The sequence below is a fragment of the Mobula birostris genome, chromosome 12 (genome assembly GCF_030028105.1).
Source record: "Mobula birostris isolate sMobBir1 chromosome 12, sMobBir1.hap1, whole genome shotgun sequence".
Taxonomy (NCBI): Eukaryota; Metazoa; Chordata; class Chondrichthyes; order Myliobatiformes; family Myliobatidae; genus Mobula; species Mobula birostris.
In genome coordinates this window covers 94081831-94103999 of record NC_092381.1, presented here as the reverse complement: position 1 = coordinate 94103999, position 22169 = coordinate 94081831, and the positions used below count along the sequence as shown (strand labels likewise).

General features: G+C 42.8%; 1 protein-coding gene across 3 annotated transcripts in view; it reads right to left on the bottom strand.

Annotated features, from left to right (window-relative positions):
- Nucleotides 1-22169, bottom strand: part of atf6 (activating transcription factor 6) — a 420957-nt gene that overhangs the window by 228927 nt on the left and 169861 nt on the right. For all 3 annotated transcript variants that reach the window (XM_072274311.1, XM_072274312.1, XM_072274313.1), the window contains exons 11-12: nt 19968-20078; nt 14911-15010 (exon numbers count right to left, since the gene is read on the bottom strand). In XM_072274311.1, the coding sequence (XP_072130412.1) occupies nt 14911-15010; nt 19968-20078 (211 nt within the window). The remainder of the gene's footprint in view (nt 1-14910; nt 15011-19967; nt 20079-22169) is intronic.

Here is a 22169-nt window from a genome sequence, read left to right as displayed (position 1 = left end):
TGTTTTTTACATTCTTTATATTCCTCGAGCACCTCATTTACTCCATGCTGCCTATATTTATTGTAGATATCTCTCTTTTTCCAAACCAAGTTTCCAATATCCCTTGAAAACCATGGCTCTCTCAAACTTTTAACCTTTCCTTTCAACCTAACAGGAACATAAAGATTCTGTACTCTCAAAGTTTCACCTTTAAATGACATCCATTTCTCAATTACATTCTTCCCATAAAACAAATTGTCCCAATCCACTCCCTCCAAATCCTTTCGCATCTCCTCAAAGTTAGCCTTTCTCCAATTAAAAATCTCAACCCTGGGTACAGTCCTATCCTTCTCCATAATTATATTGAAACAAATAGCATTGTGATCACTGGACCTGAAGAGCTCCCCAACGCAAACCTCCGTCACCTGACCTATCTCATTCCCTAACAGGAGATCCAACACTGCCCCTTCTCTAGTTGGTACCTCTATATATTGCTGCAAAAAAACTATCTTGCACATATTTTACAATCTCCAAACCATCCAGCCCTTTTACAGTATGAGCTTCCCAGTCTATGTGTGGAAAATTAAAATCTCCCACAATCACAACATTGTGTTTACTACAAATATCTGCTATCTCCTTACAAATTTGCTCCTCCAATTCTCGCTCTCCATTTGATGGTCTATAATATACCTCTATAAGTGTTACTACACTTTTCCCATTCCTCAATTCCACCCATACAGCCTCTCTAGACGAGCCCTCTAATCTATCCTGCCAGAGCACCGCTGTAATATTTTCTCTGACAAGCAATGCAACACCTTCCCCTCTTGTCCCTCCGATTCTATCATGCCTGAAGCAATTAAATCCAGGAATACTTAGTTGCCAATCACACCCCTCCTGTAACCATGTTTCACTAATAGCTACCACATCATATTTCCAGGTATCAATCCATGCTTTCAGCTCATCCACCTTCCTTATAATGCTCCTAGCATTAAAATAAATGCATTTAAGAAATTTTCCACCTCTTACTCTCTGTTTATCACTCATGGTACAAACAACTTTACTATTTTCTTTTTCTTCCTTCTTCCCTACATCTGTTCCAACACTCTGGTTCCCCTCCCCCATCGTATCTAGTTTAATTCCACCAGAGCCTCTCTAGCAAACCTACCTTCAAGAATATTTGTCCCCATCCAGTTCAGATGTAGACCGTCCCGCCGGAACAGGTCCCACCTTCCTTGGGAAACTGCCCAATTATCTATAAATCTGAAGCCCTCCCTCCTGCACCATGTCTTCAGCCAAGTGTTGATCTGCGCTAACTTACTATTTCTAAACCTGCTTACATGTGGCACTGGTAGCAATCCTGACCCTAACCCTATCCTGGAGGTCCTGTCCTTTAACTTGGCACCTAACTCCCTAAACTCACCTTTCAGGACCTCCTCACTCTTCCTACCCACGTCATTGGTCCTTACATGGACCACGACATCCAGCTGCTCAACCTCCCTCTTGAGAATACCAAGAACTTGATCCGAGATACCGCTGACCTTGGCACCAGGGAAGCAATAGACCATCCGGGATTCTTGATCTTTTCCACAGAACCTCTTATCTATCCCCCAAACTACCAAATCCCCTATCACTAGTGCTCTCCTCTTTTCCCTCCTTCCCTTCTGAGCTGAGGGCCCCATCTCGGTGCCAGAGACGCAACCACTGCAACTTATCCTTGGTAGGTTATCCCCATCAACAGTATCCAAAACGATGTACTTATTATTGGTGGGAATGGCCACAGAGGTGCTCTGCTCATTCTGTCTCTTCCCCTTCCCTCTCCTGACAGTCACCCAGCTACCTGTCTCCTGACTCTTAGGGGTGACTATCTCCCTGTAACGCCTCTTTATTTCTGCCTCTGCCTCACAAGTGATCTGAGGTTCATCCAGCTCCAGCTCCAGTTCCCTAACTCGGTTTGTCAGGAGCTGCAGCTGGATGCACCTTTTTACAGGTGTAGTCATCAGGGACAATTGTGCTTGCCCTGACTTCCCACATCCTGCAAATGGAGCACTCAACTGCCCTAACTGCTGCCTCCATTACCTACTCCTTAGGTAATTAGATTTATTAAAGGAACTTACCCAACCTTACCTCACTTGGAGTGAAGCTCTTCCTTAGCCTCTGCTCGCCGAAGCCTCAGGAGCCAAAGCCTTCCTACTCTGTCTCCCTCTACTGTGTCGCCCACTCCGTTAATCTGCTCTCTTTTAAACACTCCCGCTGCCTCACGGTCCAACTTACACGCGCTTGCACAGTCGTGGCCCGTTCAACTGCCGAAGAAAATGCCCCACCTCCCCTTCATACCCCGTCCCTTATTTATTTATTATTCTTGTTTTCTTTTCTTTTCCCTTTTTATGTCTCTTTTTTCTCCCTCTTTCCCTCTCACTATAACTCCTTGCCCATCCTCTGGGCTTCCCCGCCCCTTTTCTTTCTCCCTAGGCCTCCCATCCCATGATCCTCTCCCTTCTCCAACCTCATATCTCTTTTGCCAATCAACTTTCCAGCTCTTATCTCCATCCCTCCCCCTCGTGTCTTCTCCTATCATTTCAGATCTCCCCTCCCCCTCCCACTTTCAAATCTCTTACTATCTCTTCTTTCAGTTAGTCCTGACGAAGGGTCTCGTCCCGAAATGTCGACTGTACCTCTTCCTATAGATGCTGCCTGGCCTACTGCATTCACCAGCATTTTTTATGTGTGTTGCTTTTTACAACAGAGCTTGTTTTACTGAGAGATTACTACATTACCAATGTGATCTTGACAGAAAAACTGGAAAATACCTGAACAATATCACCCCATCAGCCATAGCACCTATTACTGCTTACATCTGAGTCCATCTTGTGGAACTTAACATCAACTAAGACCTGGTTTTGTTCTACCTCATCATTTCACACTTTGCTGACATTGACTCAACCAGCTGAAAAATCCTCAACTTTAAACGAAGGTAGCATAAAAATTCACCAAAATCTTCTTCACAATGTTCAACTCTCAGACATCATGTCAAATGACTTCTATCCTTGGTGGTTTCTCTGGCAAAGTAGCTCTTCAGTTGGAATCATGGGAAGGTTGGACAAGCTGTCCTTAATGTTGTGCGAGGTCTGAATCCACAAAAATAGCTGGGTCATACACTCACTCTGAGCTAAGAACAAACTGCTAAAACAGCTTACCGGGTCAAGCAGTATCAAAGTGGGGGGGGGGGGGTGAGTAAATGTCAACAGTTTGGATTGAGAGACCCTGCATCAGGACACATAGGTGCTGCCTGACCAGCTGAGTTCCTTGAGCTGTTTTTTTGCACTAGTCTGCAGCTAATGCAGACTCCCTTCAGTCCTGACCTGATGGGTCGTGATACTATGGTTAGAAGAGTTGTTAATAACCACAACATAGATCCATCAATAGATGGTTAACTATTTAACTTAAGTATCAGCCCAGACACAAAGAACCAATAAGGCTGTAGACTCAATGAAGCCTAGGCTTCCCGCCTGCAACTCATTTTCAAGGTTGCATTCAAAGCACATTCACCTAAGCGACTTTAGGTACATTAAGAGTAAAAGGGTGTTGAGGGAGTGCATGGATCATCTTAAGATCAGCATGGCAGTCTGTCTGCAGAGCCAAATGAAACTGGTGAGATTTTTAATGGAGTACTGTGCTCAGTTCTGGTCACCTCACTATAGGAAGGATGTGGAAACCATACACATACAAAGGGTGCAGAGAATATTTACAAGGATGATCAAGCAACACACATAAAAGTTGCTGCAGCCAGGCAGCATCTCTAGGAAGAGGACTGGGGAGCATGCCTTATGAGAATAGGTTGAGTGAACGCAGCCTTTTTTCCTTGAAGCGACGGAGGATGAGAGGTGACCTGACAGAGGTGTATAAGTTGATGAGAGGCATTGATCGTGTGGATAGTCAGAGGCTTCTCCCCAGGACTGGAATGGCTAGCATGAGAGAGTACAGTTTTAAGGTGGTTGGAAGTAGGTACAGAGGAGATGTCAGAGGTATGTTTTTTGTGCAGAGAGTGGTGAGTGCGTGGAATGGGCTGCCGGTGACAGTGATGGAGGCAGATACGATAGGGTCTTTTAAGAGACTTCTGGGCAGGCACATGGAACTCAGAAAAATAGAGGGCTATGGGTAACCCTAGGTAATTTCTAAGGTAAGGACATGTTCGGCACAGCTTTGTGGGCTGAAGGGCCTGTATTATGCTGTAGGTTTTCTATGTTTCTATTTCACTTCCGTTTTTACTGGGAGAAAACAACCATGGAATTTGGGGAAATAAGTGGTATTATGTTAGACTACAAACCAGTAGGGAGGAAGTGCTGGTCACCCTAAAGGGCATTAAGTGGATAAGTTATCAGAGCCTAACCTAGTGTATTCCTGGACCTTGTAGAAAGCTAAAAAAGAAATTCTTGAGGCCCTTGCAGAGATTTTTACTTCACCTCCAGCCACAGGGGAGGACTCGCAGGACTGGAGAATGGCTAATTTAGTACCATTGCTTAACAAGGGTACCAACCAAAAACAAGTCAGGGAACTACCAACCAATTGGTCTGACATCAGCAAACGCTGGAAGGAATTTTAAAGCATGAGATCTACCAAATTTGGAGAGACAGGGTCAAATTTGAGACTCTCAACACAGCTTATTGTGTGGGAAGTTATGTCTGACTAATCTCTTGGAAGTAACCAAGAAGGTAAATGAGGGTAAGGCAGTGACAGTTGTCTGTATGGGCTTTAGCTAGAATTTTTACAAGTGCAGGCTAGTCTGTAAAGATAGATTACAAAGGATCCAGGGAGAGTTTGCAGATTAGAGTCATAAAGGAGCCCCATCAGCCCGTCATTTGTTGGTGGGGAGACTGAAGGAGCTGGACTTGGTGTGGATCATGTTGCTACCTGCGCCAGAAAGGAATCAGAGGAGTTGTGCACAGTCTAAAAGCAAGTGATTGCCTTACTTGCTTTTCTTTTGATTGCAAGACCCTGTTGGACATTGTTAATGTGGAATGCTGCAAATCTAATTCAGTGCTTTATTGTTGTGCAGCAGGGGCAGAAAGGAGATACATGGCTTCAGTCATAGTGAGGGCCAAGCCTAAAGCCACCATGTTGCCTGTTTACATCCGGCCAGGAGAAAGGCATTAGAGTCAGCGCGTTTCACTGGAGGCGGTGCGGCATGGTGTTCACGCTGGAGTCGGTGCTGCCCCCCACCTTCCCTTCCTCACCCCCCATATTCACTCGGAGGAAGATAAACTGTATTGTGTTTGACTGCAGACTGCTGCACCATTCGTGGATTCAGGACTATAATTTGTGTGACTGCATTTTACTGATATCTCATTTGTCTACTAGCTTATAGTCATAACCATAGTCATACTTTATTGATCCCAAGGGAAATTGGTTTTCGTTACAGTTGCACCATAAATAATTAAATAGTAATAAGACCATAAATAATTAAATAGTAATAAGATCATAAATAATTAAATAGTTATATGTAAATTATGCCAGGAAATAAGTCCACGACCAGCCTATTGGCTCAGAGTGTCTGACCCTCCAAGAGAGGAGTTGTAAAGTTTGATGGCCACAGACAGGAATGACTTCCTATGACGCTCTGTGTTGCATCTCGGTGGAATGAGTCTCTGGCTAAATGTACCCCTGTGCCCAACCAGTCCATTATGTAGTGGATGGGAGACATTGTCCAAGATGGCATGCAACTTGGACAGCATCTTCTTTTCAGACACCACCGTCAGACAGTCCAGTTCCATCCCCACAACATCACTGGCCTTACACAATGAGTTTGTTGATTCTGTTGGTGTCTGCTACCCTCAGCCTGCTGCCCCAGCACACAACAGCAAACATGATAGCACTGACCACCACAGACTCGTAGAACATCCTCAGCATCGTCCGACGGATGTTAAAGGACCTCAGTCTCCTCAAGAAAATAGAGACGGCTCTGACCCTTCTTGTAGACAGCCTCAGTGTTCTTTGACCAGTCCAGTTTATTGTCAATTCATATCCCCAGGTATTTGTAATCCTCCACCATGTCCACACTGATGCTATATGTACTTTATGCTGTGTGTGACTGTTGGAACTGTGTTTTGCACCTTGGTCTTGGAGTAACACTGTTTCATTTGGCTGTGTTCATGTATGGTTGAAAAACATTAAACTTGTACTAATTGCTTCAGTGGAGGATGCAGAGAGTGAATGTTGAGGGTCATTTCTCAGACTGGAGGCCTGTGTCAAGTGGCGTTCATCCTGGGACCAATGTTGCTTGGAATTTATGTAAACAATTTGGATGCAACTGTACAAGGTGTTGTTAGTAAGTTTGTGCATGATATCAAAACAGGTGATGCATGTAATGCCCTGGTTAAGATTTTTACTGCTATGCTGTAGGTATTTCATTTCAACACTCACAACACGTTGGAGGAACTCAGCAGGTCGGGCAGCATCCGTGGAAATGATCAGTCAACGTTTCGGACCGGAACCCTTCGTCAGGACTGAAGAGGGAAGGGGCAGAGGCCCTATAGAGAAGGTAGGGGGAGGGTGGGAAGGAGAAGGCTGGTAGGTGCCAGGCGAAAAACCAGTAAGGGGAAAAATAAAGGAGTGGGGGAGGGGAAGGAGAAGCAGGGAGGGGCTAGGCAGGAAAGGTGAAGAAGGAATAGGGGAAAGCACAATGGGTAGTAGAAGGAGGCGGAACCATGAGGGAGGTGATAGGCAGCTGGGAGAGGGGCAGAGTGATCTGAGATGGGGGGACGGGAGGGGGAGGGAATTACCGGAAGTTGGAGAATTCCATGTTCATACCAAGGGGCTGGAGACTACCCAGACAGTATATGAGGTGTTGCTCTTCCAACCTGAGTTTACCCTCATCATGGCAGTAGAGGAGGCCATGTATGGACATATCCGCTTCGACACTGCTTCACATTCCCATTCGTAAACCAATTTTTTTGAGAACGAGAGAGCGCAAGAGTGAGCGCGAGAGAGAGCAAGAGAGAGTGCGACAGTGAGAGAGAGAGAGAGAGAGAGAGAGAGAGAAATAGAGAGAGGTAGAGATTTTCACTGCAATAATTGCAGAAAAGTACGACTTTATTTTTGGAAGGATACATCGGTTTAGGGCATATTTGCAAGATGGTTTGAGTTCTTACAAAGAACTGTATGATAGAAAAATGCGTGAGGCTCAGCAGTCAAGCATGCTGTCGTTATGCCGATTGCGTCGCCTCCGATCTGGGCCAAGATTTATGTGCCGGGCGGCACCTAATTAATTAGCTTGTTTATTTCGGCTTTTTTCTTAAAGATATGTTGGGTGTCTCCCAGCCACCGCTGCACCCCTGCACGCTTCACAGATCGGTATCGGTTCACTGCCCGGAGGGTGGGGGCAACTGCACCACCCCAACCTCCAACCACTCAGCCTAACACACCATCATCAGTGTGCTCAGTCTTCCCGATTCCCGTAAGTGATATTACACCGTACGTACATTATTTCTACTTTATATAGGCTGTGTATTTTTATGTGTTATTTGGTATGATTTGGCAGCTTCATAGCTTAAAGGTTACTGGAGAGTGTTTTTGCCGAGAGCGCACGCGTGAGATTTTCTGCTGAGAGCGCTTGCGTGAGATTTTCGCTACGGAGAACAGTGCAGGCAATGATTGTAGGGAACTATTTCTACTTTATGTAGGCTGGGTATTTATCACATATCATTCCTGCTTTTACTATATGCTACTGTTATTTTAGGATTTATGTGTTATTTGGCATGACTTGGTAGGTTATTTTTGGGTCTGCGAAAGCTCACAAATTTTTCCCATATAAATAAATGGTAATTGCTTCTTTGCTTTACGACCTCCCGGCTTACGAACCGTTTCATAGGAACGCTCTACCTTCGGATGGCGGGGGAAACCCGTACTTGAAATTCTAAACACTTTCAACCTCAGCACCATTGATGCAAACACTGCTCCACTTCCTGAAGCAAATAACCAGCTCTTTTGTTTTGCTTACATTGCAAGGAACGTTGTTGTCATGAAACCAAGTCACTTGGCTCTCTATCTCCTTTCTGTATGTTGGCTTATTGCTATTTGAGATATAGCTCACTGCAGTGGTATTATCTGTAAACTTATAGATGGAGTTAGATCAGAATCTGGCCACATATTTGTGAGTGTATATGGAGTAGAAGGCTAAGGGCGCAACCTGGCGGGGCATCAGTATTGAGGATAATCATGTAGAGGTGTTACTGCTGATCCTTACTGGTCACAGCATCAAAGATCCGGTTGCAAAGGAAGGTGTTAAGCCCCAGATCTAAGAGTTTGATGCTGAATTTGTTTAGAATTAAAGCATTGAAGGATGAGCTTCAGTCAATAAACAATACTCTAACCAGGTGTCTTTATTGTCCGTATGCCTCAGTGGTGAGTGTAGAGACAGGGAGGTGATATCTGCCATAGACCTGTTTTTGGTGGTAGGTGAATTGCTGTGGATTAAGGTTGTGTGGAAAACTGGAATTAAATGCATGCTAGTGACCAGTACTTCATGATGGTGCATGTCCGAGCCACTGGGTTACCTTGTTTTTCTTTGCTACTGGGATGATTGTGGTTTCTTCAAGCTAGTGGAAACCTCAGACTAAGGGAGAAGTTAAAAATGTCTGCAATACCCCCACCAATTGATTGGTGTAGGATTTAAGGACACAGACAGGGATACCGTTCTGTGAGTTCACTCTATGGAAGACTGATCTTGAATCCACAATGGTAACTGTGAGATCAAGTTTTGTCCACAATGGTCAGCTGCTAATCTTGTCATCTCCATTGTCCTAATCACTGAGATGGCCATCTCTATCCTCATTCTGTTTTCATGTATGTTCACAACTTCAGTTCTTATGTTTGAACCTAACAATGGTCTCTCCCAAGTCAATGATGTGCTCTGAGATCATCTACTTAGTCCATGAAATTCATCTTCTGATCTCTCAATGATATTACTGAATTGCTGATTACTAAACATATGTTCCAAACCTCCATTAAACAATTTCAACCCCATCTTCAAACTAGATGTCACCACTATTTTTTTGGAAAAAAAATCACCCAGCTATTTCTATGTATCAAGACCTGGCCAAAGAATCATTTGCATTGTATCCTCTTCCCATTCCTTCATAGTATTCTGAATGAATTTATGCTTGGCCCTCTCTTACTTCTCATCTGCATGCTGTCCTTCATGAGTACTGGTTTCTATCTATTCACGATACCAAGGAGAACCTCACCACTATGTCATCAATGGTTTGTGTCACAAAAAGTGTTCATCCTATTTTTCCTTGTTGTGCATTGACGTATTTAAATGCTGCATCTTTGGCAACATGACCTTAAGTTCCTGTACTCTCTCCCTGAACTCCTCTAATTTCTCTTTCCACATCAAGACTTTCTTTAAAATTTACATTTTTGTCCAAGTTTCTGGTCAACTTTCCAAATATTTCTTCATATGGAGTAGCTCATTTGAAGCGTTGCCTATTTTAAAAGCATACATGAAAGCTGTGTTGCTGTTGATAAATTTACTCAGCAGCCTGTGTGATGATCAAAACTGACTGATCAGTAGTACAGGTTTCCCCATCATCCGAAGGTAGAGCATTCCCATGAAACGGTTCATAAGCCGGAATGTCATAAAGCGAAGAAGCAATTACCATTAATTTCTATGGAAAAAATTTGTGAGCGTTCGCAAACCCAAAAATAACCTACCAATCTATTTTTGTGGAACAATCTATGTTCCGTGCCTATTCTGGTATCCGTTCCCCACTTTTCCTTCGCTACATCAACGACTGCATTGGCGCTGCTTCCTGCACGCATGCATGCAGAACTCATGCATGCAGAACTCGTTGACTTTATTAACTTTGCCTCCAACTTTTACCCTGCCCTCAAGTTTACCTGGTCCATTTCCGACACCTCCCTCCCCTTTCTAGATCTTTCTGTCTCTGTCTCTGGAGACAGCTTATCCACTGATGTCTACTATAAGCCTACTGACTCTCATAGCTATCTGGACTATTCCTCTTCTCACCCTGTCCCTTGCAAAAACGCCATCCCCTTCTCACAATTCCTCCGTCTCCGCCGCATCTGCTCTCAGGATGAGGCTTTTCATTCTAGGACGAGGGAGATGTCTTCCTTTTTTAAAGAAAGGGGCTTCCCTTCCTCCACTATCAACTCTGCTCTTAAACGCATCTCCCCCATTTCACGTACATCTGCTCTCACTCCATCCTCCCGCCACCCCACTAGGAATAGGGTTCCCCTGGTCCTCACCTACCACCCCACCAGCCTCCGGGTCCAACATATTATCCTCCGTAACTTCCGCCACCTCCAACGGGATCCCACCACTAAGCACATCTTTCCCTCCCCCCCCCTGCATTCCGCAGGGATCGCTCTCTACACAACTCCCTTGTCCATTCGTCCCCCCCATCCCTCCCCACTGATCTCCCTCCTGGCACTTATCTGTGTAAGCGGAACAAGTGCTACACATGCCCTTACACTTCCTCCCTTACCACCATTCAGGGCCCCAAACAGTCCTTCCAGGTGAGGCAACACTTCACCTGTGAGTCGACTGGGGTGATATACTGCGTCCGGTGCTCCCGATGTGGACTTTTATATATTGGCGAGACCCGATGCAGACTGGGAGACCGCTTTGCTGAACATCTACACTCTGTCCGCCAGAGAAAGCAGGATCTCCCAGTGGCCACACATTTTAATTCCACATCCCATTCCCATTCTGACAGGTCTATCCACAGCCTCCTCTACTGTAAAGATGAAGCCACACTCAGGTTGGAGGAACAACACCTTATATTCTGTCTGGGTAGCCTCCAACCTGATGGCATGAACATCGACTTCTCTAACTTCCGCTAAGGCCCCACCTCCCCTTCGTACCCCATCTGTTACTTATTTTTATGCACACATTCTTTCTCTCACTCTCCTTTTTCTCCCTCTGTCCCTCTGAATATACCTCTTGCCCATCCTCTGGGTCCTCCCCCCCCCCCCCCGTCTTTCTTCCCGGACCTCCTGTCCCATGATCCTCTTGTATCCCCTTTTGCCTATCACCTGTCCAGCTCTTGGCTCTATCCCTGCCCCTCCTGTCTTCTCCTATCATTTTGGATCTCCCCCTCCCCCTCCAACTTTCAAATCCCTTACTCACTCTTCCTTCAGTTAGTCCTGACGAAGGGTCTCGGCCTGAAACATCGACTGCACCTCTTCCTACAGATGCTGCTTGGCCTGCTGCGTTCACCTGCAACTTTGATGTGTGTTGCAATAACCTACCAAATCATGCCAAATAACACATAAGACCTAAAATAACAGTAACGTATAGTAAAGGCAGGAATGATATGATAAATACACAGCCTATATAAAATAGAAATACTTTTCCACAATTATTGCCGCACCGTCCACCGTAGCGAAAATCTCATGCAAGCACACTTGGCAAAAACACTCTCTCCAGTAACCTTTAAGCTATGAAGCTGCCAAATCATACCAAATAACACGTAAAAATACACAGCCGATATAAAGTAGAAATAATGTGATGTACAGTGTAGTATCACTTACGGGAATTGGGAAGACAGCTTGCCGAGCACACTGATGATGGTGTGTTAGGCTGAGTCATCAGAGGTTGGAGTGGTGCAGTGGCCCCTACCCTTGGGCCGCCGACTGATACCGATCGCGAAGCATTCAGGGGTACAGCAGTAGCTGGGAGGCACACAGCACATCTTTAAGAAAAAAGCCAAAATAAACATGCTAATTAAATAGGTGCTGCCTGGCACGTAATTGTCAGCCCAGATCAGAGGCGATGCTGTGTGTCTCCCGGCTACCGCTGAATTCTCTGTGATGCAATTACCTCTGACCTGGGCCAATATTTAAGTGCCGGACAGCACCTAATTATTTAGCATGTTTATTTCAGCTTTTTTCTTAAAGATGTGCTGTGTGCCTCCCAGCTACCGCTGCATTCTCGGCGAATCGGTATCTGTCTGTGGCCCGGGGGTTGGGGTGGTGAGACACTGGGGTGTCATCTCGTCGTCTGTTTCCATTAGGGCAGGCAGGTCAGCTTCTTCTATGTCTGCCTGCCTCGTTGTCGAAGGTCGAGGTTGGTCGTCTGCTGTGGCTGATGTGGAAGGCTTAAAAAACGACAGTATGCTTGACTGCTGAGCCTCACGCATTTTTCTATCATACAGTTCTTTGTAAGCACTCAAACCAGCTTGCCAATATGCCCTAAACCGACGTATCCTTTCAAAATTAAAGTCCTACTTCATCATTGCAGCGAAAATCTCACGCAGTTGCTTCACGTTCAGTTCCTGGACAACTTCACTTTCTGTCCATTCGCTACTGCATTCGGTTTCAATTGTAATCCTTTCCTCTTCCAATTGCATCAGCTCTTTATCTATCAGTTCTTGGTCATGGGATGCCAAAACCTCTTCAACATCATCTTCGTCAACTTCCACAAGCCAAACTCACTTTGTCCTTGCTTTGTTCACCACGATCAAAACGCTTAATTATGTCTAGTTTTACGCGAAGTGTAACACCTTTACCAGCTCTTTCAGGCTTTTCCAATACCTTAGAACTCATCTTGCTAATGGCTGTTCACAGGCACGTGTTTAAGCAATGCCGGCGAGAATGCAGTTCCTAATCCGGGGAAGAGCGGCAGCTCGGGGAGCGCGCTTTTTTTCGTGCGCTGCCTTTTTCGTAACAGTGAAAACACATTCTGTTTGCGAAAACAGGTAACTAATGTAGGTCTTTCGTATCAGTGAGGTTTCGTACAGCGAACGTTTGAAAAGCGGGGGACACCTGTATCCATCAGAATGTGTCACACACTACAGAACACCCCTGCTCAACACCCTGTCAACTTAAGCTGACTAATTAGCTGCTCTGTATATCCCATTTACAAGAAATGCGTCCAAATTCAGCATTTGGAATATTGCCTTTCATTTCAATTCAGCACTCACAGTAGCAGAATATGTAATCATTTAATTTACAGTAATCAGTGATCAATCATACATCAATCATCAAACCTTTCTGAAGAATCTTGAATTCAATGCAAGCACATCCACTCTTATGTACTCAAGTAAATCCACCTTCTAAATTCAACGTTATTTCAAGTGACACAAATTTGATAATGATGCAACACCAAGGCTAATTTAAAAGTCATTCGTGATCCGTCAGAAACCATAATTTAAAGAAAGGGAAAGGGAACTTATATTTTTCTTTGAAAAGGTTGTTCAGATATGTACTCTAAAAGAATTCTGTCTATTTCACATTTATTAAAATATTTTCTTGGTTTATAAAGCCATTCAAGTTGACAGTTATCATGTTCCAAAATGGGAAAAAGGAATCCTGCTGAGACACAAGATCAGAGTACATAAAACATAGAACAGTACAGCATGGGAACGGGCCCTTAGGCCTACAATGTTGTGCCAAACTAGCTAAAAAGTAAATCAAAAACCCCAAAAACTACTCCCTCCAACTGCACCACGTCCATATCTCTCCATCTTCCCTATGTGCCTATCTAAACGTCTCTCAAAAGACTGTACCACCATACCAGACATTCACCACTCTCAGAGTTAAAAAAAACGTACCCATCACAAACCTTTTGAACCCACCACTCTCACCTTTAATGCAAGCCCTCTGGTATTAGACATTCCTGTCCTGGGAAACAGATACTCTATCTAGGTCTCTCATAATCTTATAAAGCTCTTATCTGATCTCCCCTCAGCCTCTGCCGCTCGAAAGAAAACAACCCAAGTTTGTCCAGCCTCTCACAATCGCACTCCACCAACCTGTGTAACCACTTTCATGGAGCGATGAACTTGCCTGTAACAGCGTACTGTCTCCTTGCATTTGCCCTACCAAAGAGTAACACATTTATCTGGGTTAAACTCCATCTGCCATTCCTCTGCCCATATCTGCAACTGACCTATATTCCGCTGTATTCTTTGCCAATCTTTTACACTGTCCACAACTCCACCAAACTTGGTGGGATCTGCAAACCTATGAACCTACTGATCTATATGAAACACTTCAGCATGTGTACCCTATATAAACCCTCAATTGTGCTTCACTATCCAATGAAACCAGGGTTGATTCTTGTACACAATTTACTTCTGCTACTGATTCCAACAATCAACTTTTCAGGCATTTAGAAATCCATTGGCATCAGTCTTCTGAACACTTGATGGCTGAGATTCACTAACTTCTATGGTTAAGAAGTCCAAATATGTACCACCATGAACAAATTTCTCCCCAGCTCCACCTGACATAGTTGCCCTCAGATCCTAAGAATCTAGCAGTTAAGAAAATTTACTCAAAGATTTTCTGATCATTTATCTGAAACTGATCTATACATCAGGATCAGTGCACATGCACAATAGAATGGAATGGACAGAGACTCCTAAGACCATAAGAGTCTGCTCTAACATTCAATCATAGCTGATTTATTATCCCTCTCAACTCCATTCTTCTACCTTCTCCCCATAACCTGTAATGGCCTTACAAATCAAGAGCCTATCCAGCCAACTGTGGCAACGAATTCCACAGATTCACCATTCTCGAGCTAAATATATTCCTCCTCATGTCTGTTTTAAAGGGACATTCTTGGATTCTGAGACTGTGCCTCCTGACAACTAATGACAACTTTAGCAGAAATGATGATACTTTGAGCAAAAGGCCTAGAAAAGAAACAAAAATGTAACAGGAGTTTTAATTTTTTATGCCAACTGGAGTCATAATCTGATCCTTTTGTAACAATCTAGAAACAGTTTTTTTTTTGGCTCCATTGTATCATACTGTTTACTGAACTCCTGAAGTTCTCACTCAAAGCCTACTGCACTTATCTTATCCAAATATTCCAGCATATTTAAGACTTAGTTTATTATTGGACTTTTTGCTTGTTTTTCACTGACATGATATAAAGCATTTTTTCCTCTAAAAAGTACATACCAGTACAGTCTTCAACTTATGAAGCATCTTGTATCCTTTCCTCAACTTGTCTCTGACTACTTCATGTCGATGGACCCACCCACGAAGTTCATCAGCAAGCCTGTGGCAGCAAAATGGAGAAAAGTGTTTAATCAAGAACAGTTTCATCGTCACTGCAGCACTGATTTGGATATTCCTCACTTTATGTCTGGACAATCAAAGTGCTTGTGGGAATATTATTAAATGATGATGAACGCAATTCAAATATAAATTTACATGACAACATATAATCAGTTGGAGAGATTGTGACTGGTAATTTTTATTACACAAATTTTCAGTTCTCTGTGCCAAGGTACATATTGCTTACAATAATAAATCACTTTTAATACATCAATAGCATTCTTGGAGATTTATAGTTAAGTTGTGTTGACAGATTCCTAAGCAGAAAAATATGCTACAGCTGAATTAATCGTCTGTATCACCCTTCACCCTGCACCCTGCCTGTGCCTAGTGTTTGCCTCTTGTGGGAACACTTGCACTGACATTGTGATTTTCCGCTGGCCACACTGATATGATACTATTACAATGTCCGTGGGCAGTAACTACTCCACAGGTTGCAGAAAGTAAGGGCCTGCCCACTGTTGGCCTACAACAACTCGCGGTGTCAGAAGCTCTTTGCCACTGCTTTTGTTGTTCAGAGACGTTTAGAAACAGTTGTAAAATAGAAATAAAAAGACAATAAAATAATATTCACTTAAAACCACATTAAACTTATGTAATTTTTAAAAAACATTCCTATGAACTAAAATATAAAATATCAACAGTTTCATCTGACTTTTTAAATGAACACACTGTGCTACTTTTTTCTTTGATCTAATTGTGTTCTTTATTGCATAATTTTGCATAATTGATACCTCATTTATGCTTTTCTTGTAAATGTTGTATCTCTAATGCTATATGCCTAAGATGCTCTACCAGTAACTTTTTCACTGCAACTGGAATACATGTACATTTGATAATAAAGTCCACTTGACTTAATGAAGGTTACTGAATGTATTGAAATGACTGAAGTACAGTGGGCAGAATAGTATCAAGCTGCACAGCCCAGTATACTCCTGAGTAACCATAAGACATCATGGTGAGTTCAATGACGGAGATGGCATCGGACACATTTCTCATCCAATCTCCAATACATATTTCAATGCTGCAGTGTGCAGGTGCTGAAGGAACTGACTGGATGGTCCTCCATGGTTGCTAAGATCTACGTTCAATGTGAATTTATATTAACTCCAATGGTCAAAACTTGATCATGATTAATGGTCCCAAATTTTCCCCAGATGTTTCCATTTCAAAAACATGAAGTGATAGAGCAGGCACCAAAGGAGTGGACTAACTATGCAAAGGAAATACTTCCTTTCGGCAAATTAGAATAAATTCCTGTTAAACTCCATAAAAAAATGTTTACTTGTAGTAAATGTTAGTGCACAAATGGAGCCAATTATATAGAGCTCAAACCTCCTAAACAATATGAGCGTTTCTGTCATATAAACTCCTCTTATGTTCTGAAATAATAAGCATTTTACAATGAGCGGCAAGCCATCATCTTTATCAGTTCAGTTTTGTTCATCTGAGAGCCACAATTACTCAAAATAAAGTGAGCCAAGTTCCTTTCTTCTGCTATTCTCAAAATTGACATCAACTAAGAATCCACTAGCCCTGTCCAAACTCTCGAAGTCACTCATAATGCTGAATGAGCTATGTTGGTTCTCAGTTAAACAAAGCCTCCACACAAAAATCCTCTTTTTTTTGTTTTCAGTTCCTCCATGGCCATGTATCTACATCTCCATTCCACTGAACACAAAAATATATGAGAAATACTAGCCTTCTGACCTTTCCTGAACTCAATTTCTCCATCTTTTGTGGAGTTGCCTTCAGCTACCACAAAAGCTCTGGAATTCTCTCTTTAAGCTGCTCTGGCTCACTGTCACTTTCCTTTTTGCTCTGTAAAATAAACCCATTTGATCCAATTTTGTCATCTGCCCTAAAATCTTTTAATCTGACTTGACAACAGATTCTGTTTCATAACTGAGGAATAGAAAATAATGATCTGCTGTATGGAGGGGATGGAAAGTTATTTTATTAAATAACAAAATAATAAAATTCCCATCAGAAAAAGTGGGATCTCCCAGTGGCCACCCATTGTAACTCCATTTCCCATTCCCATTCCAATATGTCCATCCGTGGCTTCTTCTACTATTGTGATGAGGCTGCACTTAAGTTGGACAACATCTTATATTCTGTTTGGGTAACCTCCAACCTGATGGCATGAATATCGATTTCTCAAACTTCTGATGCCCCCCACCTCCCCCCCCTTCACCATTTCCTATCCCTTTTTCCCTCTATTACTTTATCTCCTTGCCCGCCCACTGCCTCCCTCTGGTGCTCCTCTACACTTTCCTTTCTTCCATGGCCTTCTATCTCTTCCGAACTCCGAACTCTTCAGCAACACACACAAAATGCTGGAGAGTCCAAAGGGTTTCGGCCCGAAACACTGACTGTATTTTTTTTCCATAGATGCTGCCTGGCCTGCTGAGTTCCTCCAGCAGCTTATGTATGTTGCTTGGATTTCCAGCTCCTATCACCTATCACCTCGTGTTTCTCTCTCCCCTCCCGAGCTTTTAAACCCACTCAACATTTTTCTCCAGTCCTGCCGAAGGGTTTCAGCCCAAAACATTGACTGTACTCTTTTCCTTGATGCTGCCTGGCCTGCTGAGTTCCTTCAGCATTTTGTATGTGTTGTTCAGATTCTGAGCATCTGCAAATTTTCTCTTGTTAAGTTATTTTGTTAATTTGGAGCCTGTGAGGCTATGTTGCCCATTGTCATTGTCCATTCCTTCTTATAAATAAACAAATCTAATTACCATTTTTATTTCCTTTTCTTGTCCATGTAACAACTGATCAATGTAATTAAAGACAAACCATCTACCACATTATAGGTTGTCTCTGTGAGTGTTTGACTTCAAACAACTTAATATGTTGAAGTCGTTATGTAAGTACAAGTTTGCTTTGTTGTCATGCTGAAAAGGAGGAAAGAAAATAAAAAATACATAAGTCAAATATGCTAACTGTTACAGTATTTCACCATCTGCAAAAGCACAATGAGTCAAGTGCTTTAATGTTTAAAGTGCCATCATTCCGTGAGCTGGAGATTCAATATGTTAAGCTCCCACTTAAATGTATTTTTATTCAGACAACACTTGGCAACAGTATACATTTTAATGTCCTGTGAAAGCCATTTACAAACTGGGTGGGCTAAACTGAATTCAGCTTGCATTCCTGTCCAGAGAGTCAGACACAGTAAGCAGGCCTTAAATGTTTCAATCAGTTTTCTCAGCACAGGGAGTAATTTTTCTTTCATTTGTCCATTTGTACAAAGGAATGGACTACTTTACGAACGGATTGCACTTCCAAGGCAAGTACAAAAGCAAACTCAGTCAGCAAACCTCCGCCTTGCTCCAGGCAACTGTAAAATTTTCACTGCTTTACTGGTCTGAAATTGGATACAATATCTACCCATCCTTTAGCAACACTGCTGTTTTTTTCCCAAAATCTATTCCATCAGGCTCAGGTGTTTAAAGGTTTGAAAAGAATTACTCCCTACCAAATCTGGGTTCAAAATGTGAAAGCAAACTTATTTTGTCTTTTGAAATTTCGGCTCTCACCATTAGTAGCATTGCCACAATCACCTCTCTCTTCACCACAGGCTCATACCACCACAAAAGGAAAACATTGACACTAACCATTCTACTCAGTCTGTAAAGGGACAATTTAAAACCATACCCAGAGCAACTTCTTAAAATTTCTTTGGAAGAACACTATTTTCAAAGCTTTCACTCAAAGGAAGTTCTTCGAAATATTCAGTATGTAGAACTACTGATTTAATTGATGGGTATAATCAGGACCGGACTTTAGGTAGGGCTAGGATGGGCTGCAGCCCAGAGGCCAGAGCTGCAGAGGGGACCAAAATAGGTAGCTATCATCATGGCGGACAAAAAAAATTATGAGAGTGGAACACAGAAAAGAAAAAAGAAACAAGAAAAAGAGGACCATGAGAAAGAAGCATTAAAAAAGACATTGAAATTGACAGAAATTCTTAAACCTGTTCTTGATGATGCAGCAGTACCATCACTCTTGTCACACAGTCTGAGACCGGTGGACAAATGGAGACTTGTTTAACAGCTAGCGCTAGCACCAGCATTAGCACAGGACCACCGTCCTGCCTCTAACGTTGAAGAGGTGGAGAGCATGACTTTGGGATTCCCAACCTCAAAGGCTTCTGAACAACCAAGTCGGGCTGCCATTAATGTTAACGTTACTGCAACTGAGGATCCTTACAGCACTGATCCTGCTCGCTGGGGAAAGGAACGTTGGATGATTCAATCCGAGCGTACTGGGCTATGAAAGGGCCGGAGTCCCGCCAGAATAAGGACGTGGATATCAAAGTTTCGGAACAAGTATACAAACAGCAGAGACGTTTTTTCTCCAAATTTCACTTCAAATTTCACTTCAAATGGTGAGTACATATACTTATATTCCTCTTCCAGTAGCTGTGTGTTTTGTTTTGCATGCCCCATCTTCAGTGATGTTAACTGTCAGTCCATGTTCGAAACCGGCTTTAGCGACTGGAAACACGCCGCTGAGCGCCTAGGAGGGCATGAAAATAGCGAATACCACAGGAAAACGATACTGACCTACGTTACACTAGCGTCTGACAGCAGAAGAATAGATACAGAACTGAAAGAACAGTTTGAGTACGACCTTTGCTCTTGTTCTTGCCTTTTTTTGCTTGGTACAGCAGCATTTTACGGTGTCGGCAAAGGCCCATCAGGGCCTCCATCCCAGGGGCTCTGGCCCCACTAAATCCAGCCCTGGGTATGATTAACATTTACAGAAACATTCAATTCATATCCTTAAGCCAGAAAGCTGACTCCTCAAATAAAGAACCAATTAGTATTTAGAGAACTTAAATGAATAAAGAACTGTTGATGGTTTCCAGACTATAGCATTTATTCACTCACCGAAGTGACTCAGTCTTATTGACTTGAGGTTGACATGCTCGTTGGACAAAGAGAAGAGGCTCCTTCTTTACCACCATTAGATCCTTCTTTTCCGAAAATGAAATTCCATTTCTGAAAGAAACATGGTTTGATTTTTTAGCTTTGCTTTCCCGAAAAAAATACTAATATCTGCAGAACTGGTCCTATTGCCCTCAATGAATGTAAATAAAAATAATCAGAGGATACAACTGAAAGCTTGGATCATTACTGTGATATTTCGGTTGCAAAAGCAAATACATGCACCTTCAGTGTATATTTTCTTTTTCCATTAAAACAAAATTCTACTTGGTTCAGAACCAAATAATGCTCAATGCCATTTTACAATTTCTAGCATGTTCTATGACATATTGCACCTCTTCTCATAACAGACTACATCCCGAGCGTGCTTTGTGCTCCTCCTCCTCCTGATGAACAAAACTTGGCATTCTATTATGGCAATCTTCAGATTTCGGAAGGAGACCAGAAACAACCAATTCTTATCACTGGCAGACAAATCAACTTTAAGTATGAAACCTCTTTTTAATACAAGGATCAATACGGTAAAATGTTTGCTTTAAATAATGTTGTACCAACTAAATAAATCAAATTTACCTATCTTATCAAGTCAAAGGTGGCCTCATGCTTGCAATGTCATTTACTCTCCTGACATTAGGAAACAAGATTGCAAGTTCTGACCAATGGATATAATCCTTGACAACACAATATTCAAATACCAAGGAGCTGAAGTGTTTACCAAGAAGAAATCTATTGAAGTTGAACAAACAACAGAACAGTGAGTCAAATGATACCCAATGTTCAGCAAATGAGCTACAGCAGAATTGACCATGGAAAAGTAAGAAATGAAATAAAGAAGGCAGTCAAATTTAAAATAACTGGCATGAACAAATTTTCAGTGAAAAAACTACACCTCTTTTAATTGGGATAAGAGAAGGCTGCTGGCTAATCTTGGGAACTGTGGTGCAGTTCATTGTCCTGTTACGTACCCCGTAACTGGGTTGCCAAACCAGCAGAAATGGACCACTCAGTTGGAGCCTGGATTACTGGAACTAAGGAAGTTTTATTAAAGAAATAAGCAACACAGTACTCTAATAGTAAGGATATAAATGCAACAGGTTAGCAATGAATAAACACACATGTACACAGAACTAGGATAATAGGGTCAATCAGCTCTATCGCAGTCTAGGGGTAAAATGTTCAATCACAAGTGACAGAGTTCAGTTTAGTTCAGTTCGCAGTAATCGTCGTCGTGCCGTTGGAGAGGGAGAGAGAGAGAACGAATGAATATTCAAATCGGATTCCAAACAGACCTTCGATATTCCTCGCAGTCAGCTTTCGGGCGAGCCCTTTGTAATGTCTTCTGAGGTCACCAACTGTGACCCCTCCGTTTCAGATACGATCGTTCTCCAGCGGTGAACCCGGCACCCAGGCAAGGGCGGACACACACCAGGTTCCCGCCGACTGTATCTTTCCACCCTGTGCGTCTATGGCTGGTCCCGTGAGCAAACCTCCAAAAACTCCCACCGACTTGTGGGGGCACACCGCTTCCAGGGTCTCGTTACCTCGTGGTGTCGTGTGTCGCGTCTTAGCGAACCTGCCCCTTTTTATCCCTCTGCTGGGGTATCGCCTGTCCATCACACTTCAAACAGTTCAGGGTTCAAAAGGAGCCGGTCTTGACAATATTCAGACCGGTGTCTCCTTCCGTTAAACTCTCTCGTCTCTTCATTAATATTTCCAAATGCTGCTCCATTGCCTTACTTATCTCTCTCTACTGAAGAGAGGCGGCAGATCAACTGTTGATCCCACTGGTGCTAGCACAGGACAGTTAACATCTTAGTCTATGTGTACTTTTGTAACCCTCTTTCGTCACAGTCCTTACAGCACAAGGCAGTCAGCTTCTTGTTATTTTCCCAAATCATCATGCAATAAGAACAAACATCTGCAAACCATTATTCTACTTGTAGATATGCTTGATGGGTAGGGACAATAAGCCAAAACTGCATCCAAAAGGATAAATATACAGAAACACAAAGCAAATGCAATATTTTCTCACATCAACATTTTTATCAGAAAATCTCTTAAAACAATTCAGCACATGACTTATTCTAATTAACAATCAGTTGACAAAGCTAAGCAAATGCTAACTGTGCCCAAAAAAATGTTCAT